The sequence below is a fragment of the Gadus morhua genome, chromosome 2 (assembly GCF_902167405.1).
Source record: "Gadus morhua chromosome 2, gadMor3.0, whole genome shotgun sequence".
NCBI lineage: Eukaryota > Metazoa > Chordata > Actinopteri > Gadiformes > Gadidae > Gadus > Gadus morhua.
Window position 1 is genome coordinate 12,254,686 of NC_044049.1, and position 23,919 is coordinate 12,278,604.

General features: G+C 47.6%; 1 protein-coding gene across 1 annotated transcript in view; it reads left to right on the forward strand.

Moving 5' to 3' along the window:
* Positions 1-311: 311 nt before the first annotated feature.
* The window catches only part of LOC115537865 (immunoglobulin epsilon heavy chain), a gene marked incomplete in the record, with an annotated part of 122,602 nt that continues 98,994 nt past the window's right edge, over positions 312-23,919 (forward strand). Inside the window, 2 exon segments of the mRNA XM_030349825.1 lie at positions 312-365; positions 461-753. Coding sequence (XP_030205685.1) covers positions 320-365; positions 461-753 — 339 coding nt within the window.

Here is a 23,919-nt window from a genome sequence, read left to right on the forward strand (position 1 = left end):
TTGAAATCATAATGCTTTTTTAAAGAAAAGCAAATATCAACAGTAAATCTTAATTTCCCTTAAAAAAAATAAATGATATAAAATGATTGTACTAACAGTGTGCAAGTAAACGTACACACTATAAAAAACATGCTAAAATGTGTAAATGATCTGTGATTCCTGTCCCCCATGTCCCCGGGTCACGTAGCATCTCAACCACCATCTGCCACCTCATTCAATTATGCAAATAGGACTGTGGGTCTTTCTCCTCTCGCTCAGCCTTATAAGTTGTGAATTGTAGAACAGCACATCTTCCTCCAGTTCAGCTTCAACACAAACCATGTTCTCTGTAGCTGTACTGCTGCTGCTCCTGGCTGCTGGCTCTGGTGAGGCTTCATAAGAAAATATCCAACCCATAAGAAAACATATTGATTCATGTTTAAGTAGATAATTTATGACCAAAAGCTTGCATTCTCTGCAGGTGTGAAATGTGAACAGCTTACTCAGCCCGAGTCTCTGACTGTCCGACCTGGTCAACCTCTGACCATCCGCTGTCAGGTCTCTTATTCTGTTAGTAGCCACTACACAGCTTGGATCAGACAACCTGAAGGACATGCACTGGAATGGATTGGTTGGATTCGTACCGATGGCAAAAAAGTGAAAGACTCCCTTAGTAGTCAATTCAGTCTTGCAGTTGACGGATCCAGTAACACAGTAACTTTGCAAGGGCAGAACATGCAGCCTGGAGACTCAGCTGTGTATTACTGTGCCAGATAGACACAGCATTACAAACTGTTGTGAAGGATGAACAAAAACCCTTCACCGTGAGGTGTTATTACTTAAATCCTCCAGAGGGGGAGCTCTAAACCAAACACATCATTCAAAATAGATTATTTGACTCATGAAAATCTCCTGAGAAATTCAGGGGGAGATGAATGCCAAGCTCTCTGGAACCTTTTATTTACTTTGTTATTCATATGTAATTTTTATTCAAGACAGAACATATATGACACCTTATTATTAGACAGGTAACATGCATCCTACAAGACTGAAAATTTAGACCTGAAAATAAAATGGTATAAAAAGGACAGAAAACCTCACGTTATTGAAAACCAAAAAGTTAGCCTTACATATATCATGATCCATACACGACTTACAGCCTACACACTATAACACAAAGCTTACATCTTAAAACGGTCTTTATTTTACCATGACATTTTAAATTATTTACATTTTATTTATTTAATACAAGTAAATATAAACAATGATATGTATGATTATGAATCTTAATAACACTAAAAATAGACATAAATATAAAAAATATTATATTTATATGGTTTAAATAACACACTATCAAATAATGCAAAAACGTGTAAATGATCTGTGATCCTGCCCCCGGTCATGTAGCATCTCAACCAACATTTGACGCCTCTTTGAATTATGCAAAAAGGACTGTGGGTCTTTCTCCCCTCGCTCTGCCTTATAAGGTGTCAAATGTATAACAGGACATCTTCCTCCAGTTCAGCTTCAAAACAAACTATGTTCTCTGTAGCTGTACTGCTGCTGCTCCTGGCTGCTGGCTCTGGTGAGGCTTCATTAGAAAATATACAATCAATAAGAAAACATATTGGTTCATGTTTAAGAAGCTCATTCATGACCAAAAGCTTGCATTCTCTACAGGTGTGAACTGTTTACAGCTTACTCAGCCCGAGTCTCTGACTGTCCGACCTGGTCAACCTCTGACCATCCGCTGTCAGGTCTCTTATGCTGTTAGTGGCCACTGGACAGCTTGGATCAGACAACCTGAAGGACATGCACTCGAATGGATTGGACGGATTTATACTGGGGACAAACTAATGAAAGATTCCCTTAGTAGTAAATTCAGTCTTGCTGTTGACGGCTCCAGTAATACATTAACTTTGCAAGGGCAAAACATGCAGCCTGGAGACTCAGCTGTGTATTACTGTGCCAGAGAGACACAGCATTACAAACTGTTGTAAAGGATGAACAAAAACCTTCACCCGTGAGGTGTTATTACTTGAATCCTCAAGAGGTGGAGCTCTAAACCAAACACATCATTCAAAATAGATTATTTAACTCATGAACATCAGCTGATAAATAGAGGGAGAGATGAATGCCGTGCTCGCTGGAGCTCGGCATATTTTTAAATTGTAGTTTTAATTAACAGAGTTGGCATATTAATCTTCACTGCTGGACCTGGAAACAAAGCATCAGCCGGACATATGTCATTTTAATTCAAGACAGAACACATATAACACCTTATTATCAGACAAATAACATGCATTACAAGACTCAAAATTTATACCTGAAAATAAAATGGTATAAAACGACAAAAAACCTCACGCTATTAAAAATAAAAAGTTATCACTACATATATCATGATCCATACAAGACTTTGCACACTAACACAACGTTTACATCTTAAAACAGACTTTATTCTCACATGACATTTTTAATTATATCAGTTATTTTTTTAATACAAGCAAATATTAATAATGATATGTATGATTGTAAATCGTAATAACACTTAAAAATATGTAAATATAAAAAAATGGTTTAAATAACGCGCTATCAAATAATGCAAAAACGTGTAAATGATCTGATCTTGCCCCCTGGTCGTGTAGCATCTCAACCAACATTTGACGCCTCTTTGAATTATGCAAAAGGCACTGTGGGTCATTCTCCTCTCGCTGAGCCTTATAAGGTGTCAGGTGTAGAACAGGGCATCTTCTTCCAGTTCAGCTTCAACACACACCATGTTCTCTGTAGCTGTACTGCTGCTGCTCCCTGCTGCTGGCTCTGGTGAGGCTTTATGAGAAAATATCCAATCAATAAGAAAACATATTGATTCATAGTTGAAGTACCTTATTCATGACCAAAGGCTTATATTCTCTACAGGTGTGAACTGTGAACAGCTTACTCAGCCAGAGTCTCTGATTGTCCGACCTGGTCAATCTCTGACCATCCGCTGCCAGGTCTCTTATTCTGTTAGTAGCATTGGATAAGACAACCTGATGGGAACCCACTGGAATGGATTGGTTATATTCGTACCGATGGCAAAAAAGTGAAAGACTCCCTTAGTAGTAAATTCAGTCTTGCCGTTGACGAGGCCAGTAAAACAGTAACTTTGCAAGGCCAAAACATGCAGCCTGGAGACTCAGCTGTGTATTATTGTGCCAGAGAGACACAGCTTTACAAACTGTTGTCAAGGATGAACAAAAACCCTACACCTGTGAGGCGTTATTACTTGAATCCTCCAGAGGGGGAGCTCTCAACAAAAAACATCATTCAAAAAAGATTATTTAACTCGTGAAAATCTCCTGAGAAATTCAGGGGGAGATGAATGCCAAGCTCTCTGGAACATTTTATTTACTTTATCATTCATAGATCAGTGAAGCCTACTGACAATCTTTCCGACAAACTTGTTTGAAATACACAAACAGGGATATATTTTGTTAACAACTCATTCAGCTATTTATTTTGAAGACGTTTATTTGGTTCGTTATCCTAATTTGTGTAAATGACTTTATGAAACATACTTGTTTTCAATTGTAGTTTGAGTTGGCATATTAATCTTCACAGCTGGACCTGGAAACAAAGCATCATCAAGACATATGTAATTTTAATTCAAGACAGAACACATATAGCACTTTGTTATTAGATAGATAACTTGCATTACAAGACTGAAAATTTAGACCTGAAAATAAAATGGTATAAAAGGACAGAAAACGTCACGTTATTGAAAACCAAATAGTTAGCCCTACATATACATGATCCTTACAAGACTTACAGCCTACGCACTATTACACAAAGCTATGATTATAAATCTTAATAACACTAAAAATATATATAAATATAAAAAAATACTATATGAATGTGGTTTAAATAACACTATCAAATAATGCAAAAACGTGTAAATGATCTGTGATCCTGCCCCCCGGTCATGTAGCCTCTCAACCAACATTTGACGCCTCATTGAATTATGCCTCGGGAAGAAGCGCCCGACCACAACCTGATTTTAATTAGTCATCCTCATCTGGGTAAAATGCCACTCGGTGCGCAATACGGCTCTGCCCGCTCGTTGCGCTCTCATTTTGCCACCTAAGAGGCTATCAAACGCTTTTCTTCAGCCACTCAACGTGCTATTGCACACTGTCACTATACAAATGCACCAATTCCGAGTGATCGATGACGATACAAATGGTACATTTTAGGCCTTTGCACGCTTCAAACTCGTTCATGTTACAGAAAAAGGAACAGCGGTATTCGCTGTAACAGCTGTTGCCGTAGGCCATGGCTAAAACCTGCTTTGCACATGCCTTCCTTTATCAGAGTCGGACGGGTATCCAACGAGTGACGCTCTTATTCCATCTTGCTCTCCTTGCTTGTCCGCAATCTAGCATGTAGGATCAACTGCTCTTAATTGGGTCCTCGTACGTTAACGGCCCACTATGCAACTTTTTTAGCCAAAATTACATTAAGTATGCAGGTTGAGAGTTATGCTGATGGTTCTGCATCCATTTCTGGGTCGATTGGTGGGTGTGTCATTTACCCATGTCGCCTCTCCAGTGAAAAAGCGCATATGCAACTTGATCTGTTCGGACCGACACAATCCGGATGTGACGCAGCGGAAGTATCCTCGAAAATGTAGTCAGATTGTAGTTTCGAAAATGCTTTACGGCACAGACACACACCAAAACATGGCACCGGCTAGATATAAACAGCCAGTTGCGAGGCAATTGTTGCATTCATCATGGATCAATCGACTAATGGTACGGCCACACCAACCGCGTTACTCGCGTTGGATAACGCGAGTAACGCGCCTAACCTGACGCTTGATCATTGTGTGTCACAAAAATGGTTCAACGCGCCTGTGGCTGCGCTAGAGTCCGAGGTAGGAAACCCAAACGCCGCCGTGTTTGGGTGAATGATAGAGTTTAGATCGGGTTAGATTAAATAATCTCGGATATAAATAACGATCTCATCTCATCTCATCGTCATCCGTTTATCCGGGGTCGGGTCGCGGGGGGAGCAGCTCAAGCAGGGGGCTCCAGACTTCCCTTTCCCGGGCCACATTGACCAGCTCTGACGGGGGGATCCCGAGGCGTTCCCAGGCCAGTGTTGAGATATAATCTCTCCACCTAGTCCTGGGTCTTCCCCAAGGTCTCCTCCCCAATGGACGTGCCTGAAACACCTCCAAAGGGAGGCGCCCAGTGGGCATCCTTGCCAGATGCCCGAACCACCTCAGCTGACTCCTTTCTAAGTAAAGGAGCAGCGGCTCTAATCCGAGTTCCTCACGGATGACTGAGCTTCTCACCCTATCCCGCGACGCCAGCCACCCTTCTGAGAAAACTCATCTCGGCCGCTTTTACCCACGATCTCGTCCTTTCGGTCATCACCCAACCCTCATGACCATAGGTGAGGATAGGAACGAAGATCGACCGGTAGATCGAGAGCTTTGCCTTGCGGCTCAGCTCTCTTTTCGTAACAACGGTGCGGTAAAGCGAACGCAATACCGCCCCCGCTGCTCTGATTCTCCGGCCAATCTCACGCTCCATAGTACCCTCACTCGCGAACAAGACCCCGAGGTACTTGAACTCCTTCACTTGGGCTAAGGACTCATAAATAACGATAATCGGGTTAAATAACTTCACATGGTGTGTCTGGTGTGTTTCCAGCATTCGTAGTGTTGATCAGCAGAGAAATAGTCCGCCAAGACGTTGAGGTTGCTTAGCAACCAGAGACTCTGTCCATGCAAGTGAACGGAGCGTTCACTCTTCGTCATAACTATCAAACCAAACATCCTTCACATTCACCGAGCGAACATTATGAAAGTAAAATGCACATTTCTCGCTAAAAATGTTTCCATAAACGCATTTAATGGCGTAACTATGTTACTATTTCCACCCAGAATAAAGAAAGATGTCGGCCGTATGCTTCTGTGCAAGGGTCACTACAGTAACGAATTGCTTTACGGCACAGACCCCCAAACACGGAACCGGCTCGATATAAACACAAGTAACTAAGGGATTGTTATATTCATCATAGATCAGCCGACTAAAAAGAGACAGAGAAACCCAATGTCGGAGGAACAGAAGAAGAGAAAAGGGAGACTGACCGACAGAGAGGCCAGACACGAGTAAACGTTGGGCAAGCTTTTCAGGAATAGCGTGAACTGAAAGAAAAAGAAGACTGCAAATCAGACGCCGACTCGGCCGTGTTGCTTTTGAAATTGAAAGTACCCTTGGGTGAACTTTGTCTTCGTGGTATTCTTGATTCTGATAGTCTCTGTACAAATGTGTTTGCTCAACCATTTAGTTGTGAGCCCTGTCAAAATTGTTTTCTCGACCGTTTTGTTGTGAGCCCTGTATGTTTCTAGCTAATCCCCGAATCCAGGTTCTTGTTTATTTCGATTATTATGTTGGCCAAACCTCTTACACTGATTGTTCTGTTCAACCTAAGATAAGACAATTATAACCTAGGGTATAAATTCTCCCTGTGAACTATAAAAAAGGATGGATTTATGTTTATTGCAATGCAAATACACCCTTTTAAAATTGTATAACCTTGCCTACACTTTATGAACATCTACTTCGGACATGGCTCCACGCATTCGCCGGCTTCTTTGAAAACAAATGCACATGGCTCGCGAGGAGGGCATGGGGAAGGGACGTCAACGAGTTGTTACGACAGTGTTGTGAAATATCTACTACGAAGCTGTAGGGGGCGCTGTGTAGAGAAATGTGCGTGCCAAAACCAAGAAAACAGCGAAGATATGCCCGAAGTTGCATAGTGGGCCTTTAACACTGAAACTCATACATTGCATTTTGCAGCTGAATTTGGCATTTTGAATTTGGGGACGTTGAAAATACGTTCCAGTTAGGGATGTAAACAATTAATCGATTATCAATTTGATAAGAGACTACTCGATAAAAATAAATTACTTGCAATTAATCGCGTTTTTAACCCGTAATTCCCCACCCGTCCACGTGAGGGCGCGCTTGACGCCAGACGTACTTGACGCACACGCGGGAACACAAGCGGGAACACAAGCAAAGCAGGACAAGACAAACGAAAAGCGGGACACTGACCCGATGAAGAGGGCAAAACGGAGTGCAGTATGGAGCCACTTTAAGTTGGTTAATGACGACAAAGACGCCAAATGCACAATATGTGGGAGTATTTTAAAGTACAACAACTAAACAACTTTGTTGAATTACCACCTAAATGTGTCACATTCAGAAGGAAATTCAGCTTCTCAGAAGAATTGCCGCTTATCAATGAATCGATCATCGATCGATAAGATGAAACGACTATCGATTAATGAATTACTCAATAATTTGCATCCCTAGTTCCAGTATTTGGAACGTATTGGGGACGTTCCAGCATTTGACAATACTGGAACGTTTTTTTCTTTTTGTTTTGACAACACAGGAACTCTATTTTTTTTCTTTTTGTTTTGACAACACCGGAACACTTTTCCTCTGAGGAGGGCAGCGATCCGTCTAAACCCAACCTCAGGCAACTATGCTTAGTTACCAATCCAGTCACCAAACATGTCAGGAGCTCTGCGGTTCCTCCGGGGTCGACGCTGAGGGGTTCAAAAGAGGATGAGCAACTTCTCCCCTGGCCGTACACGGGGTCCAAGCCTCCTCCAGTGAAGGCTCAGTGGGGTGGCAAGGGAGCTGGCTGCTGCTCGGTGATGGTGGTGGAGAGAAGAGGCCTGGAAGGGCCTTCACAACAGGGTCCTCCGTCTCTGGTGACGTGCCCCAAAGGTCAAACGTCCGAACAGCATCATGTTAGGCGTCAGGCTCGTGGAGCTGTGTTTGGATGCACGGTAGGCCCTGACTGCATATGGGGTCATAATGTCCCAGTCCCAGTGACATCGTTCTGCAGTGGTGGCTATGATTTTCCACAGGGTGGCATTGAAACGTTCTACTTGGCCGTCTGTCTGCGGCCGAAACGGTGTTGTCCGTGTCTTGTAGATTCCCAGCAGTTCGCACATTCTCTGGAACACAGCTGACTCGAAATTGATACCTTGGTCGCTGTGTAGGCACTGTGGAGCTCCGTACCTGCACACCCACTCGGAAACAACTTTTTTTTGGCCACTGTTGTTGCTTGTTCATTGGGAACCGGGTAGGCTTCCATCCATTTGCTGAAATAGTCTTGTACTAGTACTATGTAACGGTTGCGCCTTTCGGTTTCATTTAGGGGTCCCATTTTATCGACTGCGATGCGTTCAAAGGGGGCACCAACTCGCACTGTGCCCATGGCGGCTTTAGGTGTTTTCTTTGGGCTGGCTTTTGCAGCACAGCTGGTGCAGGTGCGGCACCAAAGAGTGACGTCATCCCTCATATTGTACCAGTAGTACCGGGCCTTGAGATGTGCGAGTGTCCTTTCTCCTCCAAAGTGGCCGCCGACTGGGCCAGTACTGTGACCAGTAGGCTTTGGTGGCAGGGCAGTAGGGTGCTATGTCGGCCCAGGGTGGCCTATCCCTCCCCTCGTCCATCCTCTTCCTCACTTTTGCTATATCTGGGTCAGCTTCTTGGGCACTGATTAACTGCTCTTGGGTCCAACCACCGACCAGGTTGGTTTGGGCAGGCTCACTCACCCTGCAGACACTTGGACGGAACAGTGAGCCAGCTTGTCACTGAAAGCGTCCGCTACCCCCACTGGAAGATAATCAAACTTGACTGCGGGGCTGCCTCTATAGCTGTCTTCGGAAACCACTACCCCCACTGGAGGCTGCCCTGCAGGAGTTTTTCCGGCATCTTCTTCAGCTGGACTCCCGTCCATGTTGCACTGAGTCCCCTTGTGCTGGGGCTGGTTACTGAGGCTCTGGCACTGTGCATGGGCACGATGTCCTGCAGGGTCTCCTGGAGAGCGCATCCGCATTTTGGTGGTGTCTCCCTGGACAATGGATCACCTGGAAATCGTACTCCACTAGTTTTTCAAGCCAGTGAGCGAGCTGGCCCTCAGGCTCCCTCATCCGGGTCAACCAGCACAGGCTGCTGTGGTCAGTCCGAATGATGAATGATCTCCCTAGCAAGTACTGCCAGAAATGAGAGGTGAACTCGACAGCTGCCAGAAGTTCTCGTCTGGTGGTACAGTAGTTTTGCTCAGTGGCCGACATTCGCCTGCTCCCATAGGCTAGCACTCTCTCCACACCTTCCTGCACTTGGGAGAGGACTGCTCGGATTCCCCAGTCACTGGCGCCTGTGTCGAGGAACAGTTGGCCACTGTAGAGGGGATAACCCAGCACCGGCGCTGACGTCAACCGGCTTTTCAGCTGCTCAAATGCCTCCTGGCATTCATCTGTCCAGTTAAAATGTGCATAAATTTTTGTGAGTTTGTGGAGGGGCTTGGCAACTGTGGCGATATCTTTGACGAAACGTCGGTAGTATGAAGCCAGGCCGACAAACTGACGCACTAGACGTTTTGGGGTGCGGGCCACTCAGTCACCTTTTGGATCTTTTGGGGATCAGTGGCGGCATCTTTGGCGGAGACGATGTGCCCCAGGTAAGCCACTCGCTCACGGAACAGGAAACACTTAGAAGGTTTAAGTTTCAGGTTGGCTGCGCGTAGTCTGTTGAACACTTGGCTGAGCCGCTCCAACATTTCGGTGCCGTCCCGCCCCAAGACAATGATGTCGTCGAGTTATACCAAACAGGTCTCCCACTGCAGACCACCCAGGACACGGTCCATGAGCCTGGAATGTGGCCGGCGCATTGCATAGTCCGAAAGGCATCACATTCCATTTGAACAGGCCCTTACGGGTGCAGAAAGCAGCTGCTTTTCGGGCTCTCAGCGTCATTTCCACCTGCCAGTATCCTGATGTTAAGTTCAGCGTGCTGAAGTACCTGGCGGTGGACAATGTGTCTAAGGTGTCCTGGATGCGGGGCAGTGGATAAGCATCCTTAATGGTTCACTTATTTAAAGGCCTGTAGTCGACACATAGTCGCGAAGTCTGGTCCTTCTTCCACACCATAACGATGTCCAGGCTCTGCTGCACCTGCTGGTCTGCTGCAGTTTGTTTGTCTCTAGCCATCCTGCGTGGTAGCTGTTTCACCGGTGGACCAGGGGTGGTGAGGATGTCGTGCTGCACGAGGCCAGTACGGTCAAGGTCAGTGGGCCCTGTACAGAAGACGTCACTGTATGACCGTAGCAGGCGGGCCAACCTCTCATGTTCCTCCTTGGGCAGACTAGCACAGCTCTCATTATACAGGACCTGCAGGGGGTAGGGTAAAGAAGCAGAGACAGAGCTAATTAGCTCAGAGTCCGGTGGGGCGAGGGGTGGCTGGGGGTCCAGATTCTCCAACAGCGTTGATGGTTGTAGGATCCCTGCCACAGCGCCTCTCTTCAATGTGACAGGTAAGGCACCAGGGTTGAAGACTATGATGGGAACGTTGGTGGACCGCTGCGCCTGTACGATGATGTGAGCCACTAGAACGTGGTGTTTTTCGATGAAACCTTTAGTTTGGCTCAGCATTAGGTCTCTGTCAGCAGCATGGAGGAGGTCGGCGGTGCCGGGGACTACATACTCACACCCCGATTCCAACACTGTTGTGCGGGCCACTCTGACAATGTGCACCCGGGACTGATGGCTTGGGTTAAAATGAGGTATCTTCTCTCCGCAGAGGGTTATCTCACGGCGACCATAGTCCAGCTGGGCACTTGTCTGATGTAGGAAAGGGTGCCCCAGGATAACCTCGGGGCTCTCTGCTGTGTCGGCCATAATAAAGTTGACATTCGTAGCTCGTCTCCCAACTTGTACTGGTAGGTTGACTTCCCCCAGCACTGCCAGACCACCAGGGCCGATGCCCTGCAGGAACTGCGCGACAGATGGCTCTATTTGGGGTCTAGACTCTGTGGGAATGGAGTTGAAAAGATGGAGGGGCAACACATTCCTCCGAGCACCAGAGTCAAGCAGAGCACACATTTCCAATCCATACATCAATATTTTAACACACATGTCATCTCCCTGACTTGCAGTACAGGTCACCACTATACCTATGTCGGGTGCGGTGTTCTTAATGACTGTCCGAGCTTGCTGTCAGGGTCGATGGGGTGAAGGGCGGTTTCTCTGCATATGCCCTAGACCGGAACAGTTGTGGCACTGAACATCCCCCATAGGCATTTTGACATTTGTATCTTTCTTCTGGCGCCACTGCTGATTAAATTGGAGCCCTCTCTGGTGAGGCGACGGACCAGACAGCTACCCCCACTGGCTCCAAACAAGCTGGCATGCTGTTATTTTCACGTACCGTGGCGGCCCTGGCTCTCTGATTTACAATGCTGCGTTGGCCAGGCTGTATGAATTGTGTGACTGTTCTGGCGGCGCTCCTGATGGTCTCGTAGCTGTGCGTGATGTCATATGCTCAGTGTGAACTACTGCTTCTCCAGTAGATCACCTGATGGCGTCCTGCTCCAGCTCTGTACGGTCAGCATACACGACACGACTCGTAGATATCATCCCTTAAGAGGTGCAGCGCTTCGTTCTGCCCCCTAACCCGCTGTCTCAATTCAATGCCGATGGCTGCTGCATGCTCAGAGCGCGGCCCGTAGGCAGTCACTATTCCAGTAACAATCTGCCGGTAGCTCCAGCGGTCAGATCTGGGATTTTTATGGACGATAGCTCCAGCCGCGCCATTCAGGCTGAATCTCAGTTGCACCGCCATTGTTGCATCTGACCAATGATTTGCCCTAGCACAGCTTTCCAACCGCTGAATAAAGTCTTTCCAGGAGCCCGTTCCATCAAAATGACCTGGCTTCAATATTGGAATTCTCTCTCTGTATCCATAATGTGACTATTGTCCATTGTCACAACATCTGCCGCTGTGTGTGATGGCCGTGGCGCCGACTTGGCCCTTCTCACAGCTGACTCGCCGTATTGGTAGGTGTCGCGGGGTGGGGCATAGTTATCATCATAGCTTATTACTCCACAATGTTCCACGGGCTGGGGCATAGAGGGTGGAAAAGGTGTTGATGTGAAGTGGGGGAACAGTACATGGGCCGGGCAGAAGGGTTTTGCGCCGTACAATTCACGGGGGTGAACGGGTTAGATAGCTGGTAAGCGGCATGTGGGGCAAACATTTGACCAGGGCTATTTTCCGACCCGTAAGGTAAAGCTGCAACCGGGTTGGCTACCATATGTTTGGAGCAGTCACAGGTTTGCCTATTGAAGTACTTGGACTCACCATTTGCTTTATATTCCAGGGGCGTTAGGAACGGGTTAGTCAACCGTGATGGCGGTGGCGTGGGCGGCAAAGCTGGGTCGAGCGACGGCGTCAGGCCGTGAACCATCCCTCCGTACGCGGCTAACGTTAGCTCCATGCTAGCCACGAAGGGGTTAGTGCCGTCGGCATATCAGCCATCCATGTGGTTAACTGGGTCCATATCAGTGTCTCTTACATCCATTAAAAATGGGTTGGTGCTTACGTTTGAGTACTCCATCTCGACAGGCCTCCTATTCCAAGCATTAGCATTAGCGGTACCTTTAGCTTTAGCTCCGAGCGCCGTCATTCTGCGTCCGACCGTCCAACTTTTTCTTTTCCTATCACTTTTCTTCTTGCTTTGTTTAACCCCGGACGAGCCCCCAGTGTTACCTTCACAGCTTCCATGCTCCGAACCGTAGTTGGGAGCGACCTGGTCGCATACTAATGACTTGGCTCGTTGCAGGTAACTTGCGTCTAGTGGTCCGGGTTAAAAGAGCCGAAGCACAAACGGTGAGGCGTTGGTTGGTTGCAGCAATGAACTAGGCTTTATTCCTTCACAGTGGTACATTTAAAAGCATCAAAGGCACTTGCTTGCTAGCTTTCAGCTGGATATTGGATTACACTTCTATCACATTGCACCGTAGACTCAGACTGATTCCCGCGCTGTCAATCGTTCTTCCCTACCCACAACAAACCTGTTCTACTACGTCACACACATGCGCTCTACACACATATTTTCCCAACAAGCCGCCAGTGGGAGGCAGAGATTGCAACATGTGTCTTTCTTTACAATTTATTTGTTACCAGCATTCGTAGTGTTGATCAGCAGAGAAATAGTCTGCCAAAGACGTTGACTGCTTAGCAACCGAAGACGCTGGGGTTGAAAAGTTACGAGACTACTTGAGGAGTGGTACCAAAGACGTCATTATAGGCAAAAAGTCCTTTGTTTTCCATGACAGCGGTCAATTATACTTAGCAAAGGTGAATTATCAAATATAATTCACCGCCGGAAGTTCTGAAGAGCCCATGCAAGTGAACGGAGCGTTCCACGGCATTGAGAAGACCCGTGTAAGAATCCATAATGATTCAACTCGAATTTCTTTTCTTCTTTATTTACAAGTGGTGGGTACAAAATTAATCTTGACACAATCTGGTAGGGACGCGTCCCCGGCGTAATCGACGCCTATGGCCAACTCATGATGCGAGACAGTGTTCAGCTGTGCAACAAATATTTTTTTCTTTTTCAATCTTGACGACTTTTGTAGTGCTGTGTGTAACCACACGTTTGGCCCTTCTGAACTTATACACAGTTATTTTCCTTTCCTAGCTCCTCTTGTTTATGTTGTTACCTTAGCCATGTCATGTCACGTTGTCAACATTGGATACATGCAGAAGAACATAGTGGGTCATATGTCCGATGCTTCTTGGAAACGTTTTCTTCATAAAACGTGCCAGACAGATTTTTTTACATTTTATTCCTTAGTAATTAGCTACATGGGTATGCCGTCTTTCAGAACCTTTCAGCACTAAAGAGAGAAAACGGAGGGCATCCTCATTGTACCCAGCACTTCTGAAAATGCGCTTCCAAATGCGTCTCTGTCCCCAGCACATTTCAAACTAAACTGACGCCAATGCACTCAGCACGAGAATATTAACATAATTTGGATTATCATTGCTTCGGTGTGAAATCTGACAATGGAAGGGCCGTTTTGACTAAATCAAAATATGGTTTGGTAACGTTGAGAAGTTATACAATAATTAACGTCACTTGATCATTTGGTCACTTACTGAATTTTTATATTTTAATGGTAAAATACATTTCTGTTCTCAAAATGACAGTTAACGTGTATGGATTGTCTGGCAGAGACCAGGCAAAAAATAGCACTAGCCAGACATATCAGATGTTTAAATTTGAATATTTATTGGCTTTTATTTTCAAAGCAGAACCTGGAAACATTGCAGCAGCCTCATATTGTATTGCAAAATAGAATACATGTAACATGGTACTATTAAATAAATAACACGCTTTTCAAAATTCCAAACGTAAACCTGCCTATAAAATGTAAAAACTAAAAAGGTAGGCCTATATATAACATGTTACATACAAGACAGACAGCATAGAACAATAACACAATGTTAAGATTATATTTGAAATTATAATGCTTTTTAAAATAAAAGCAAATATCAATAATGGTTTTCATAACAATGAATCCTAATTTGCCTAAAAAGGAATGGTTATATCATCGATGATCGATTTCGTGATCGTGTCATCTGATCTGAGGCCGCATGTTTTGGACACTCGGGTAAAGAGAGGGGCGGAACTGTCAACCGACCACCATCTGGTTGTGAGTTGGATCAGGGAATGGGGGAAATTTCCGGATAGACCTGGTAAGCCCAAACGAGTAGTGCGGGTGAACTGGGAACGTCTGGAGGAGGCCCCCGTCCTAGGTATCTTCAACTCACACCTCCGGCGGAGCTTTTCTGGCATTCCTGTGGAGGTTGGGGGCATTGAGCCGGAGTGGGCGGTGTTCAAAGCCTCCATTGCTGAAGCTGCGGTGGCTAGCTGTGGCCTCAGGGTCTTAGGCTCCTCAAGGGGCGGTAACCCTCGGACACCGTGGTGGACACCGGTGGTCAGGGAAGCCATCCGACTGAAGAAGGAGGCCTTCCGGGATATGATATCCTGGAGGACTCCTGACTCGGTTGCAAGGTACCGACAGGCTCGAAGGGCTGCAGCGGCTGCCGTGTCAGAGGCTAAGCAGCGGGTGTGGGAGAAGTTCGGAGAGGCCATGGAGAAGGACTTTCGGTCGGCACCAAAGTGTTTCTGGAAGACTATCCGGCACCTCAGGAGGGGGAAACGGGGAACCATCCAAGCTGTGTACAGTAAGGATGGGACTCTGTTGACCTCAACTGAGGAGGTCGTCGGACGTTGGAAGGAACACTTTGAGGAACTCCTGAATCCGAATAACACGCCCTCTATGTTGGAGGCAGAGCTCGAGGTTGATGGTGTTTCGTCGTCAATTTCCCTGGTGGAGGTCACTGAGGTAGTCAAACATCTCCGCAGTGGCAAAGCCCCAGGGATTGATGAGATCCAGACAGAAATGCTAAAGGCTCTGGGTGTTGAGGGGCTGTCATGGTTGACACGCCTATTCAACATCGCGTGGGAGTCGGGTACAGTGCCAAAGGAGTGGCAAACCGGGGTGGTGGTTCCCCTGTTCAAAAAGGGGGACCAGAGAGTGTGTGCCAATTACCGGGGTATCACACTTCTCAGCCTCCCTGGTAAAGTCTACTCCAAGGTGCTGGAAAGGAGGGTTCGGCCGATCGTCGAACCTCAGATTGAAGAGGAACAATGCGGTTTTCGCCCCGGACGTGGAACTACGGACCAGCTCTTCACTCTCGCAAGGATCCTGGAGGGGGCCTGGGAGTATGCCCATCCGGTCTACATGTGTTTTGTGGATCTGGAGAAGGCGTATGACCGGGTCCCCCGGGAGAAACTGTGGGAGGTGCTGCGGGAGTATGGGGTAAGGGGGTCTATCCTCAGGGCCATCCAATCTTTGTACTCCCAAAGCGAGAGCTGTGTTCGTGTTCTCGGCAGCCAGTCAGTTTCGTTCTCAGTGGGTGCTGGTCTCCGCCAGGGCTGCGCCTTGTCACCAATCCTGTTTGTGATATACATGGACAGGATATCGAGGCGTAGTCGTGGTGGGGAGGGGTTGCAGTTCGGTGGTCTGAGGATCTCGTCACTGCTTTTTGCAGATGATGTGGTCCTCATTGGATCATCGGCCTGTGACCTTCAGCACTCACTGGATCGGCTGGCGGCCGAGTGTGAAGCGGCTGGGATGAGGATCAGCACCGCTAAATCTGAGGCCATGACTCTTAGCAGGAAACCGGTGGATTGCTTACTCCGGGTAGGAAATGAGTCCTTAGCCCAAGTGAAGGAGTTCAAGTACCTCGGGGTCTTGTTCGCGAGTGAGGGTACTATGGAGCGTGAGATTGGCCAGAGAATCGGAGCAGCGGGGGCGGTATTGCGTTCGCTTTACCGCACCGTTGTAACGAAAAGAGAGCTGAGCCGCAAGGCAAAGCTCTCGATCTACCGGTCGATCTTCGTTCCTATCCTCACCTATGGTCATGAGGGCTGGGTGATGACCGAAAGGACGAGATCGCGGGTACAAGCGGCCGAGATGAGTTTTCTCAGAAGGGTGGCTGGCGTCTCCCTTAGGGATAGGGTGAGAAGCTAAGCCATCCGTGAGGAACTCGGATTAGAGCCGCTGCTCCTTTACTTAGAAAGGAGTCAGTTGAGGTGGTTCGGGCATCTGGTAAGGATGCCCACTGGGCGCCTTCCTTGGGAGGTGTTTCAGGCACGTCCAGTGGGGAGGAGACCTCGGGGAAGACCCAGGACTAGGTGGAGAGATTATATCTCAACACTGGCCTGGGAACGCCTCGGGATCCCCCCGTCAGAGCTGGTCAATGTGGCCCGGGAAAGGGAAGTCTGGGGCCCCCTGCTTGAGCTGCTCCACCCGCGACCCGACCCCGGATAAGCGGATGACGATGAGGATGATGATGAGGATGAGGAGGAATGGTTATAATAATAGTGTGTATGTAAATGTCCACGCTATAAAAAATGTGTAAATTATCTGTGATCTGTGATTCCTGTCCCCCATGTCACGTAGCATCTCAACAAACATTTGCCTTCTCATTGAATTATGCAAATAAGACTGTGGGTCATTCTCCTCTCGCTGAGCCTTATAAGTTGTCAATTGTAGAACAGGACATCTTCCTCCAGTTCTGCTTCAGCACAAACCATGTTCTCTGTAACTGGTAATCTGGTGTGGCTTCATGAGAAAACACCCAACCCATAAGGAACATATTGGTTCATGTTTAAGAAGCTCATTCATGACCAACGGCTTGTATTCTCTACAGGTGTGATCTGTGAACAGCTTACTCAGCCCGAGTCTCTGACTATCCGACCTGGTCAGTCTCTGACCATCCACTGTCAGGTCTCTTATTCTGTTAGTACCTTCGCCACAGCTTGGTTCAGACAACCTGATGGAAACGGACTGGAATGGATAGGCGATGAAGAAAATCTGAAAGACTCCCTAGGTAGAAAATTCAGTATTTTGTGTCGTGATATTTTGTGTCGTGATTCCCTTGGGCTAGAGCAACGCTGGCGTCTAGTTTGTTGACTGCCGCTTCTGTCCCAATCGTTCGTGTTTTGTTAGTCGTTAGTCGTTTCTAGTGTTTTGTTTTGTTCCCGTCTACATATCCGTCTACATATCCGTATTCCTTCAACTTCATCGGTCATTGCTGCACCCGTTTTTACTCTTCTCCTCCCTCACTCCTGGACCATCTACTGCGCTAGCCAGCTAGCTAGCAGCTGGATTAACTTTCTCCATCTCCGGACTCACCTCATCACTGGACTCATCTGTTTTCTCCTGGCTTCGAGTGTGTGGACTGCGTGATCTGGGCTCGGTTGTCTGGCTATCTTGCTGGCGTTCTTGGAGGGAGCCTCCACTCCCTCTCAGCTCGCCTGCTACAGCCTGCTGAGGCCCGCCATGGCATTGCGTGTCCTACCTGCCTTGCAGACATGGTCCGGGGCAACCAACGCCACCCACTCCACCAACTTCAACACCTGGTCCACTGCCGCTTTCCCTCAACTCCATGCCCACCAGCTTCTAGCTAACCAGCTTCTAGCCACCGCCAGTTTACTAAACGGATTATTCTCATTTGCCGCTACGTTACATCTCCTCCTTGGACAGACTACCACTACGCCACCAACTTCTCGTCCACTCACCTACACTGCTGCCGACCTTCACCTCCTCAACCACAACTACCGTCTCCCAGCTGCTGCTGCCTCTGCAGCCAGCTCAGCTGGGATCCTTCGCTGGCCCCGTTACATCCACCGGCGCTCTGGGCTCTCTCACAACCAACACTCCAAAGATGGCTCACCTATCCCCTCACTCTGGACTAGTGTTCGCCCCCCTGTCGCCCCCACCAGCCGCACTGCTAACCTCAGCAACCTCCGCCACCCCACCCCTGCGCCCCCATCCATCTCCCTTGCACTGCTGAACTGCCGTTCCCTCTCCAACAAATCACCTATTTTACTTGAACTGCTACTCGACAACAACATCGACCTGCTTTTCCTCTGTGAAACCTGGCAACAGCCCCTGGACTTCTACGCTCTCAACCAAGCCACTCCATCCAACTACAGGTACATTGCCAAACCCCGCCTCTCCGGGCGTGGGGGAGGTCTTGCTGTCATATACAAAAAATCTACATCCATCACTGAATTGAACCTCAACCTTCCATCCATCTCATCATTTGAATACCTCGCTCTCTCCCTCCCCAATTCTATCACCGCCATTCTAATCTATCGTCCCCCAAAGCCCCACCCCTCTTTTCTCACTGACATGTCTGACCTCCTCACCATCGCATCCTGTCTCTCTTCCCGCCTCCTACTCTCTGGTGACTTCAACATCCACGTTGACTGCCCAAACGCCCCACTGACGTCTGACTTCCTCTCTCTCCTGGACTGCTTCCACCTCACCCAATACATCGACTTCCCCACCCATACCAAAGGCCACACTCTCGACTTAGTTTGTTCCTCTCTCCTACCAATATCCAACCCCCACCCCCTCCCCTTCGCACTCTCTGATCATCTCTGCATCCTTTTCTCCGCCCCCCTACCCTCGCCCCACAACCCCATAAAACGCACCACTACCTACCGCAACATCAAGTCAGTCAACCCCCTCACGCTCTCCCAGCTCATATCCTCTGCTTTCCCCCCTGACTCCGCCCCCCCTTCCCCCGATGACTATGCTGCCATGCTAAACACCACCCTCTCCGACTCCCTCGATTCTCTTGCCCCCTGGAAAACTTCCTCTGTCTCATACACCAACCCTGCCCCCTGGTACACCCCGGAACTCCGCACCATGAAGCAGACGGGCCGCCAACTGGAACGACTCCTCAAAAAAACCCGCCTCACTGTCCACGCCGAAGCCTACAAGCAACACATCTCCTCCTACCGTGATGCTCTCCAAGCCGCCAAATCTGCCCACCTCTCCACCCTCATCAACAGCTCTCACCGGAACCCCCGCTCCCTGTTCGCCACCGTCAACAAGCTGCTCCAGCCACTGGACACCACACCACCCTCCTCCCCTGACCTCTGCAACTCTTTCCTTCTTGCCTTCAATGACAAAATCTCCAAAATCAACAGCTCCCTGACTGCCGTCGCCGTCAACTCTATCACCCCCCCCACCCCTGACCCCCCCCCCCTCTCCCTGACCACCCACCCTCCCCTCCCCTCACCGCCTTTTCCCCTGTTGACTCCTCTCACATCTTAGACATCATCACTGCCTCTAAAACCACCACCTGCTCTCTTGACCCCCTCCCAACGACCCTAACCAAGGCCTGCCTCCCTGCTCTCATCCCCCATCTCACCACCCTCTTCAACCAGTCTCTATCCCTTGGCCATGTTCCTTCCATTTACAAACTGGCCTCCATCACCCCCATCCTCAAAAAACCCACCCTCGACCCCACCAACCTCTCCAATTACCGCCCCATCTCCAACCTGCCGTTCCTCTCCAAAACACTTGAACGCATTGTCGCCGCCCAACTCCACACCCACCTCCAGTCAAACAACCTCTACGAACCCCTCCAATCTGGTTTCCGTCCACTTCACAGCACCGAAACAGCCCTGGTCAAAGTACTTAATGATCTCCTCACCTCTGCAGACTCCGGTGCCCTCAACATCCTGTTACTACTAGACCTCAGCGCAGCCTTTGACACTATTAACCATTCCATCCTCCTACAAAGGCTGCGCCAACTGGGTGTTGAGGGCTCTGCACTTGACTGGCTCACATCATACCTCACAAACAGGCAACAGTTCATCTCCCTCTCCGGTCACTCATCCACCCTCTCCCCAGTTACGCAGGGGGTCCCCCAGGGATCAGTCCTCGGCCCCCTCCTCTTCATCTGCTACCTCTTCCCCCTTGGTCACATCCTCCGCCAACTCAACCTGGACTTCCACTGCTACGCCGACGACACCCAGATATAAGTCACCACCAAATCCCCCCAAAATCCTCCCCTCACCCACATCGAAACTTGCATCTCTACAATAAAAACCTGGCTAACTCTCAACTTCCTCAAACTGAACAGTGACAAAACTGAGCTCCTCCTCATTGGCACCAAATCCACTCTCAATAAAACTGGTCCCATTTCACTCACCATCGACTCCTCAACCATCACCCCCTCCACCCTGGTACGCAATCTCGGTGTCATCATGGACCCCACCCTTACCTTCACTCCCCATGTCAGCCACATCGTCAAGACCTCATATTTCCACCTCCGCCGCATCGCCAAAATCAGACACTGCCTCCCCCCCCCTGCCGCTGAATCCCTCATCCATGCCTTCATCTCCTCTCGCCTCGACTACTGCAACTCCCTCCTTACTGGCATCTCCTCCCATTCCCTCCATAGACTCCAAATGGTCCAAAACTCTGCTGCCCGCCTCCTCACCCACACCCGGTCCCGTGAACACATCACTCCCGTTCTCCACTCTCTCCACTGGCTCCCCATCAAGCAGCGCATCAACTTCAAAATACTCCTCCTCACCTTCAAAGCTCTTCACCACCTAGCCCCCCCCTTACCTGTCTGACCTCCTCCTCCCCCACCGCCCCTCCCGAGCCACCCGTTCCTCCTCCACTCTCACCCTGACTATACCAATATCCCGATTAAAAACTTTTGGCGACAGAGCATTCTCACGCACAGCACCCCGACTCTGGAATTCCCTCCCCCAATCTGTTCGCCACTCTCCCTCACTCACAACATTCAAGTCCCGCCTCAAAACTTACCTCTTCACCCAAGCCTATGATCTTCCCTATCCCTAGCCACCATAACTGCCTACACTTCTACCCCCTGTTACATCTCAATAACTCTGTTTTTTTTTTCTCTGCCTGTGCTGTGTATGCTTGCGTTGTCCCCCTTGTCTGTAATACCCCCCCCCACTTCTTTGCCTGTATATGTACATGTGTCCTGCTTGTACTGTCCCCCTGTCTGTAATACCCCCCCCCCCCCCCCCCCCCCCTCTATGACTTTGTAATCTGCGACTTTGGGTACCTGAAAAGCGCATTATAAAATGAAGATATTATTATTATTATTATTATTATTTTTGTTGAAGAGGCCAGCAACACAGCTACTTTACAAGGACAAAACATGCAGCCTGGAGACTCAGCTGTGTATTAATGTGCCAGGCACCACAGCGTTGCAAACTATTATGAAGCGTATGCAAAAACCCTTCACCCATGAGCTGTCATAGCATGAACCCCCAGAAGGAAGGCTTTTAAACATCTCATTAGTTATTTTTCTCAGAATATAAGATAATAAATACAGAAAGTCAAACTCTGAAGAACAAACAATTACGTTATTAGTTGAAAACATAAACAGGGCATATATATGCATTAATAAATCCTACAGCCATTTGTATTCTGGAGATTAGGAACTGGTTTGCTATCAAAACCTTTTTTATAAGAATTAATACATTTTCATTAATTCATTAATCAAACTTTTAGAAACCGCCGTATAAAGATCTGAGTTGCTGCTGGAAAAGCAACGGCAATGTTATTACAAGACATTTACATTTAGGGCATTTAGCAGATGCTTTCATCAAAAGCGACTAACAATAAGTACATCAGAAAAGTGAAACAATATATCGCTGTTGGTACAATAAGAATGTTCATAGCACCAAGTGCAAAGCACCAACAATCACTAGGTTAACCCATCCCCCGTATTCAACAAAGATAGATATGTTAACATGCTACATAAGTAAGCACTATAACTAAATATGACACATAATAAGTAAGTACATTAAGTACCAGGATGTACAACTAGCCCAGTCTCACAGAACAACACAGTCTCACTACCTACTCGTCAAATGTGTAGTCTGGCTGAACGGAAGTGGACAGCGTCTATTGCCTAGCGTCGGATTTGGCCGCGACTCCTCCCCTTCCGGTTGCTGGCGTTCCCGTATTGTGCTCCCCCTCAAACTCGGAAACTAGGCAGTATGGCGAGTTTTGCAGAGGACTTTGACGGCGCTGTAAAGTTGGCATGTTTGGCTCTTTCCGTCGAAAATTGCAAAGAACTGCAAAAGATTTGCTTACAGCATTTGCTGAGGAAGAAAGATGTTCTATTTTGCATGGACACCGCTGCTGCTTCCCGGGCTTAGCCCCGCCCTAGACGATTGTGATTGGTTTAAAGAAATAAAAACAAGCCCGCCCAGTTTTCCCACGGATAGATGGCTCGAGGTAGCGTGGCTCCAGACCATTCTACTTGCTGTAGTTTGGTCTGGCTTTGCGAGACTATCAAATGTGTGACGCATGGCCATGGATCCCTGGCCTCAAATTCCGACGAAAGATGTGTACCTTTTGCGTTGATTTTCGACGTGGGGGTCCGTCAGACAATCATGTTAATGCCTCACCGTTGGATACACGAAAGGAAATCAATGTCTATCAACGGTGATGACGTCACGTTATGCAACTATTGACTTGTTTGACATGATCTAAAAAAAATATATGCAGACCATCAGAGCCATCTACCTTAAACAGAAGAGGATTACGGCCACACATGAAAAAAATAAATAAAAAATCTGACTTTATTCTCAGAATTCTGAGAAAAAAGTCAGAATTCTGACTTTAATCTCAGAATACCGACATTAATCTCAGAACTCCGGGTACCTGTAAGGACCAACCTCTGTGGGAGAGACACTTTGCTTCATGCAGTAGGAGGAAACCACACGCAGAGTAGCCAGTAGCCCTAGCCTACTTGTGCCGAGATGGCTTCCTTTAGCGACTTCTTGCGGGTTTGAGGGGTTCCAGAAGAAGCCATTTCGTTAATGGAAGACCAAAAGTTGAGTGAAACTGGAACATGTGTTGTTTTGGTGCCAATTTCACTCACCTTTTGGTCTCCCATTAACAAACCGGTTAATGGTACCCGTAGTTCTGACTTTAAAGTCAGAATTCTGCCTTTTTGCTCAGAATTCTGAGAACAAGTGTGGAAGAAGAAGTGTGGCCCTAATCCTCTTCCCTAACCTTAGGTTACTTTAATCTTTCACAATTGTATTCAGCTCTGGTATAGGTAACGTAAGGTAAAACAAATCATAATAATGATGATGATGATGATGATGATATAATAATAACTATATATTTGAATATTCTCACTTTGTGTATCTCTGTTGGCCAATCAAGTCCATCATCAGCGATGCCGTCAATGTATGCGCTGACTTTGGCTTACAAAAATGCGAATTAGAAAATGACACATGAAAAATTATCGAGTTATGTTTTGTTTGTTGACAATCTCTAAAGTGCACTGTTAAAAATACATGGGATAGAGATGGATATAAGTGGTCTAGCTGCTCAATCAATTCTGCTCAAATTAAGATAGCATTTAAGGAAATAATCGATTTTATAATAATCAAATCTTGTGTGTGTGTGTGTGTATTATTTTCTGTGTGCCAGCCTTTTTGCCTCTGAAATCTCTTCATCTGTTCTTTGTTAAAAAATATATCATGTCTACCTGATGTTGTTTCGTGTGTGTGTGTGTGTGTGTGTGTGTGTGTGTGTGTGTGTGTGTGTGTGTGTGTGTGCGTGCGTGCGTGCGTGCGTGCGTGCGTGCGTGCGTGCGTGCGTGCGTGCGTGCGTGCGTGCGTGTTGTGTAAATG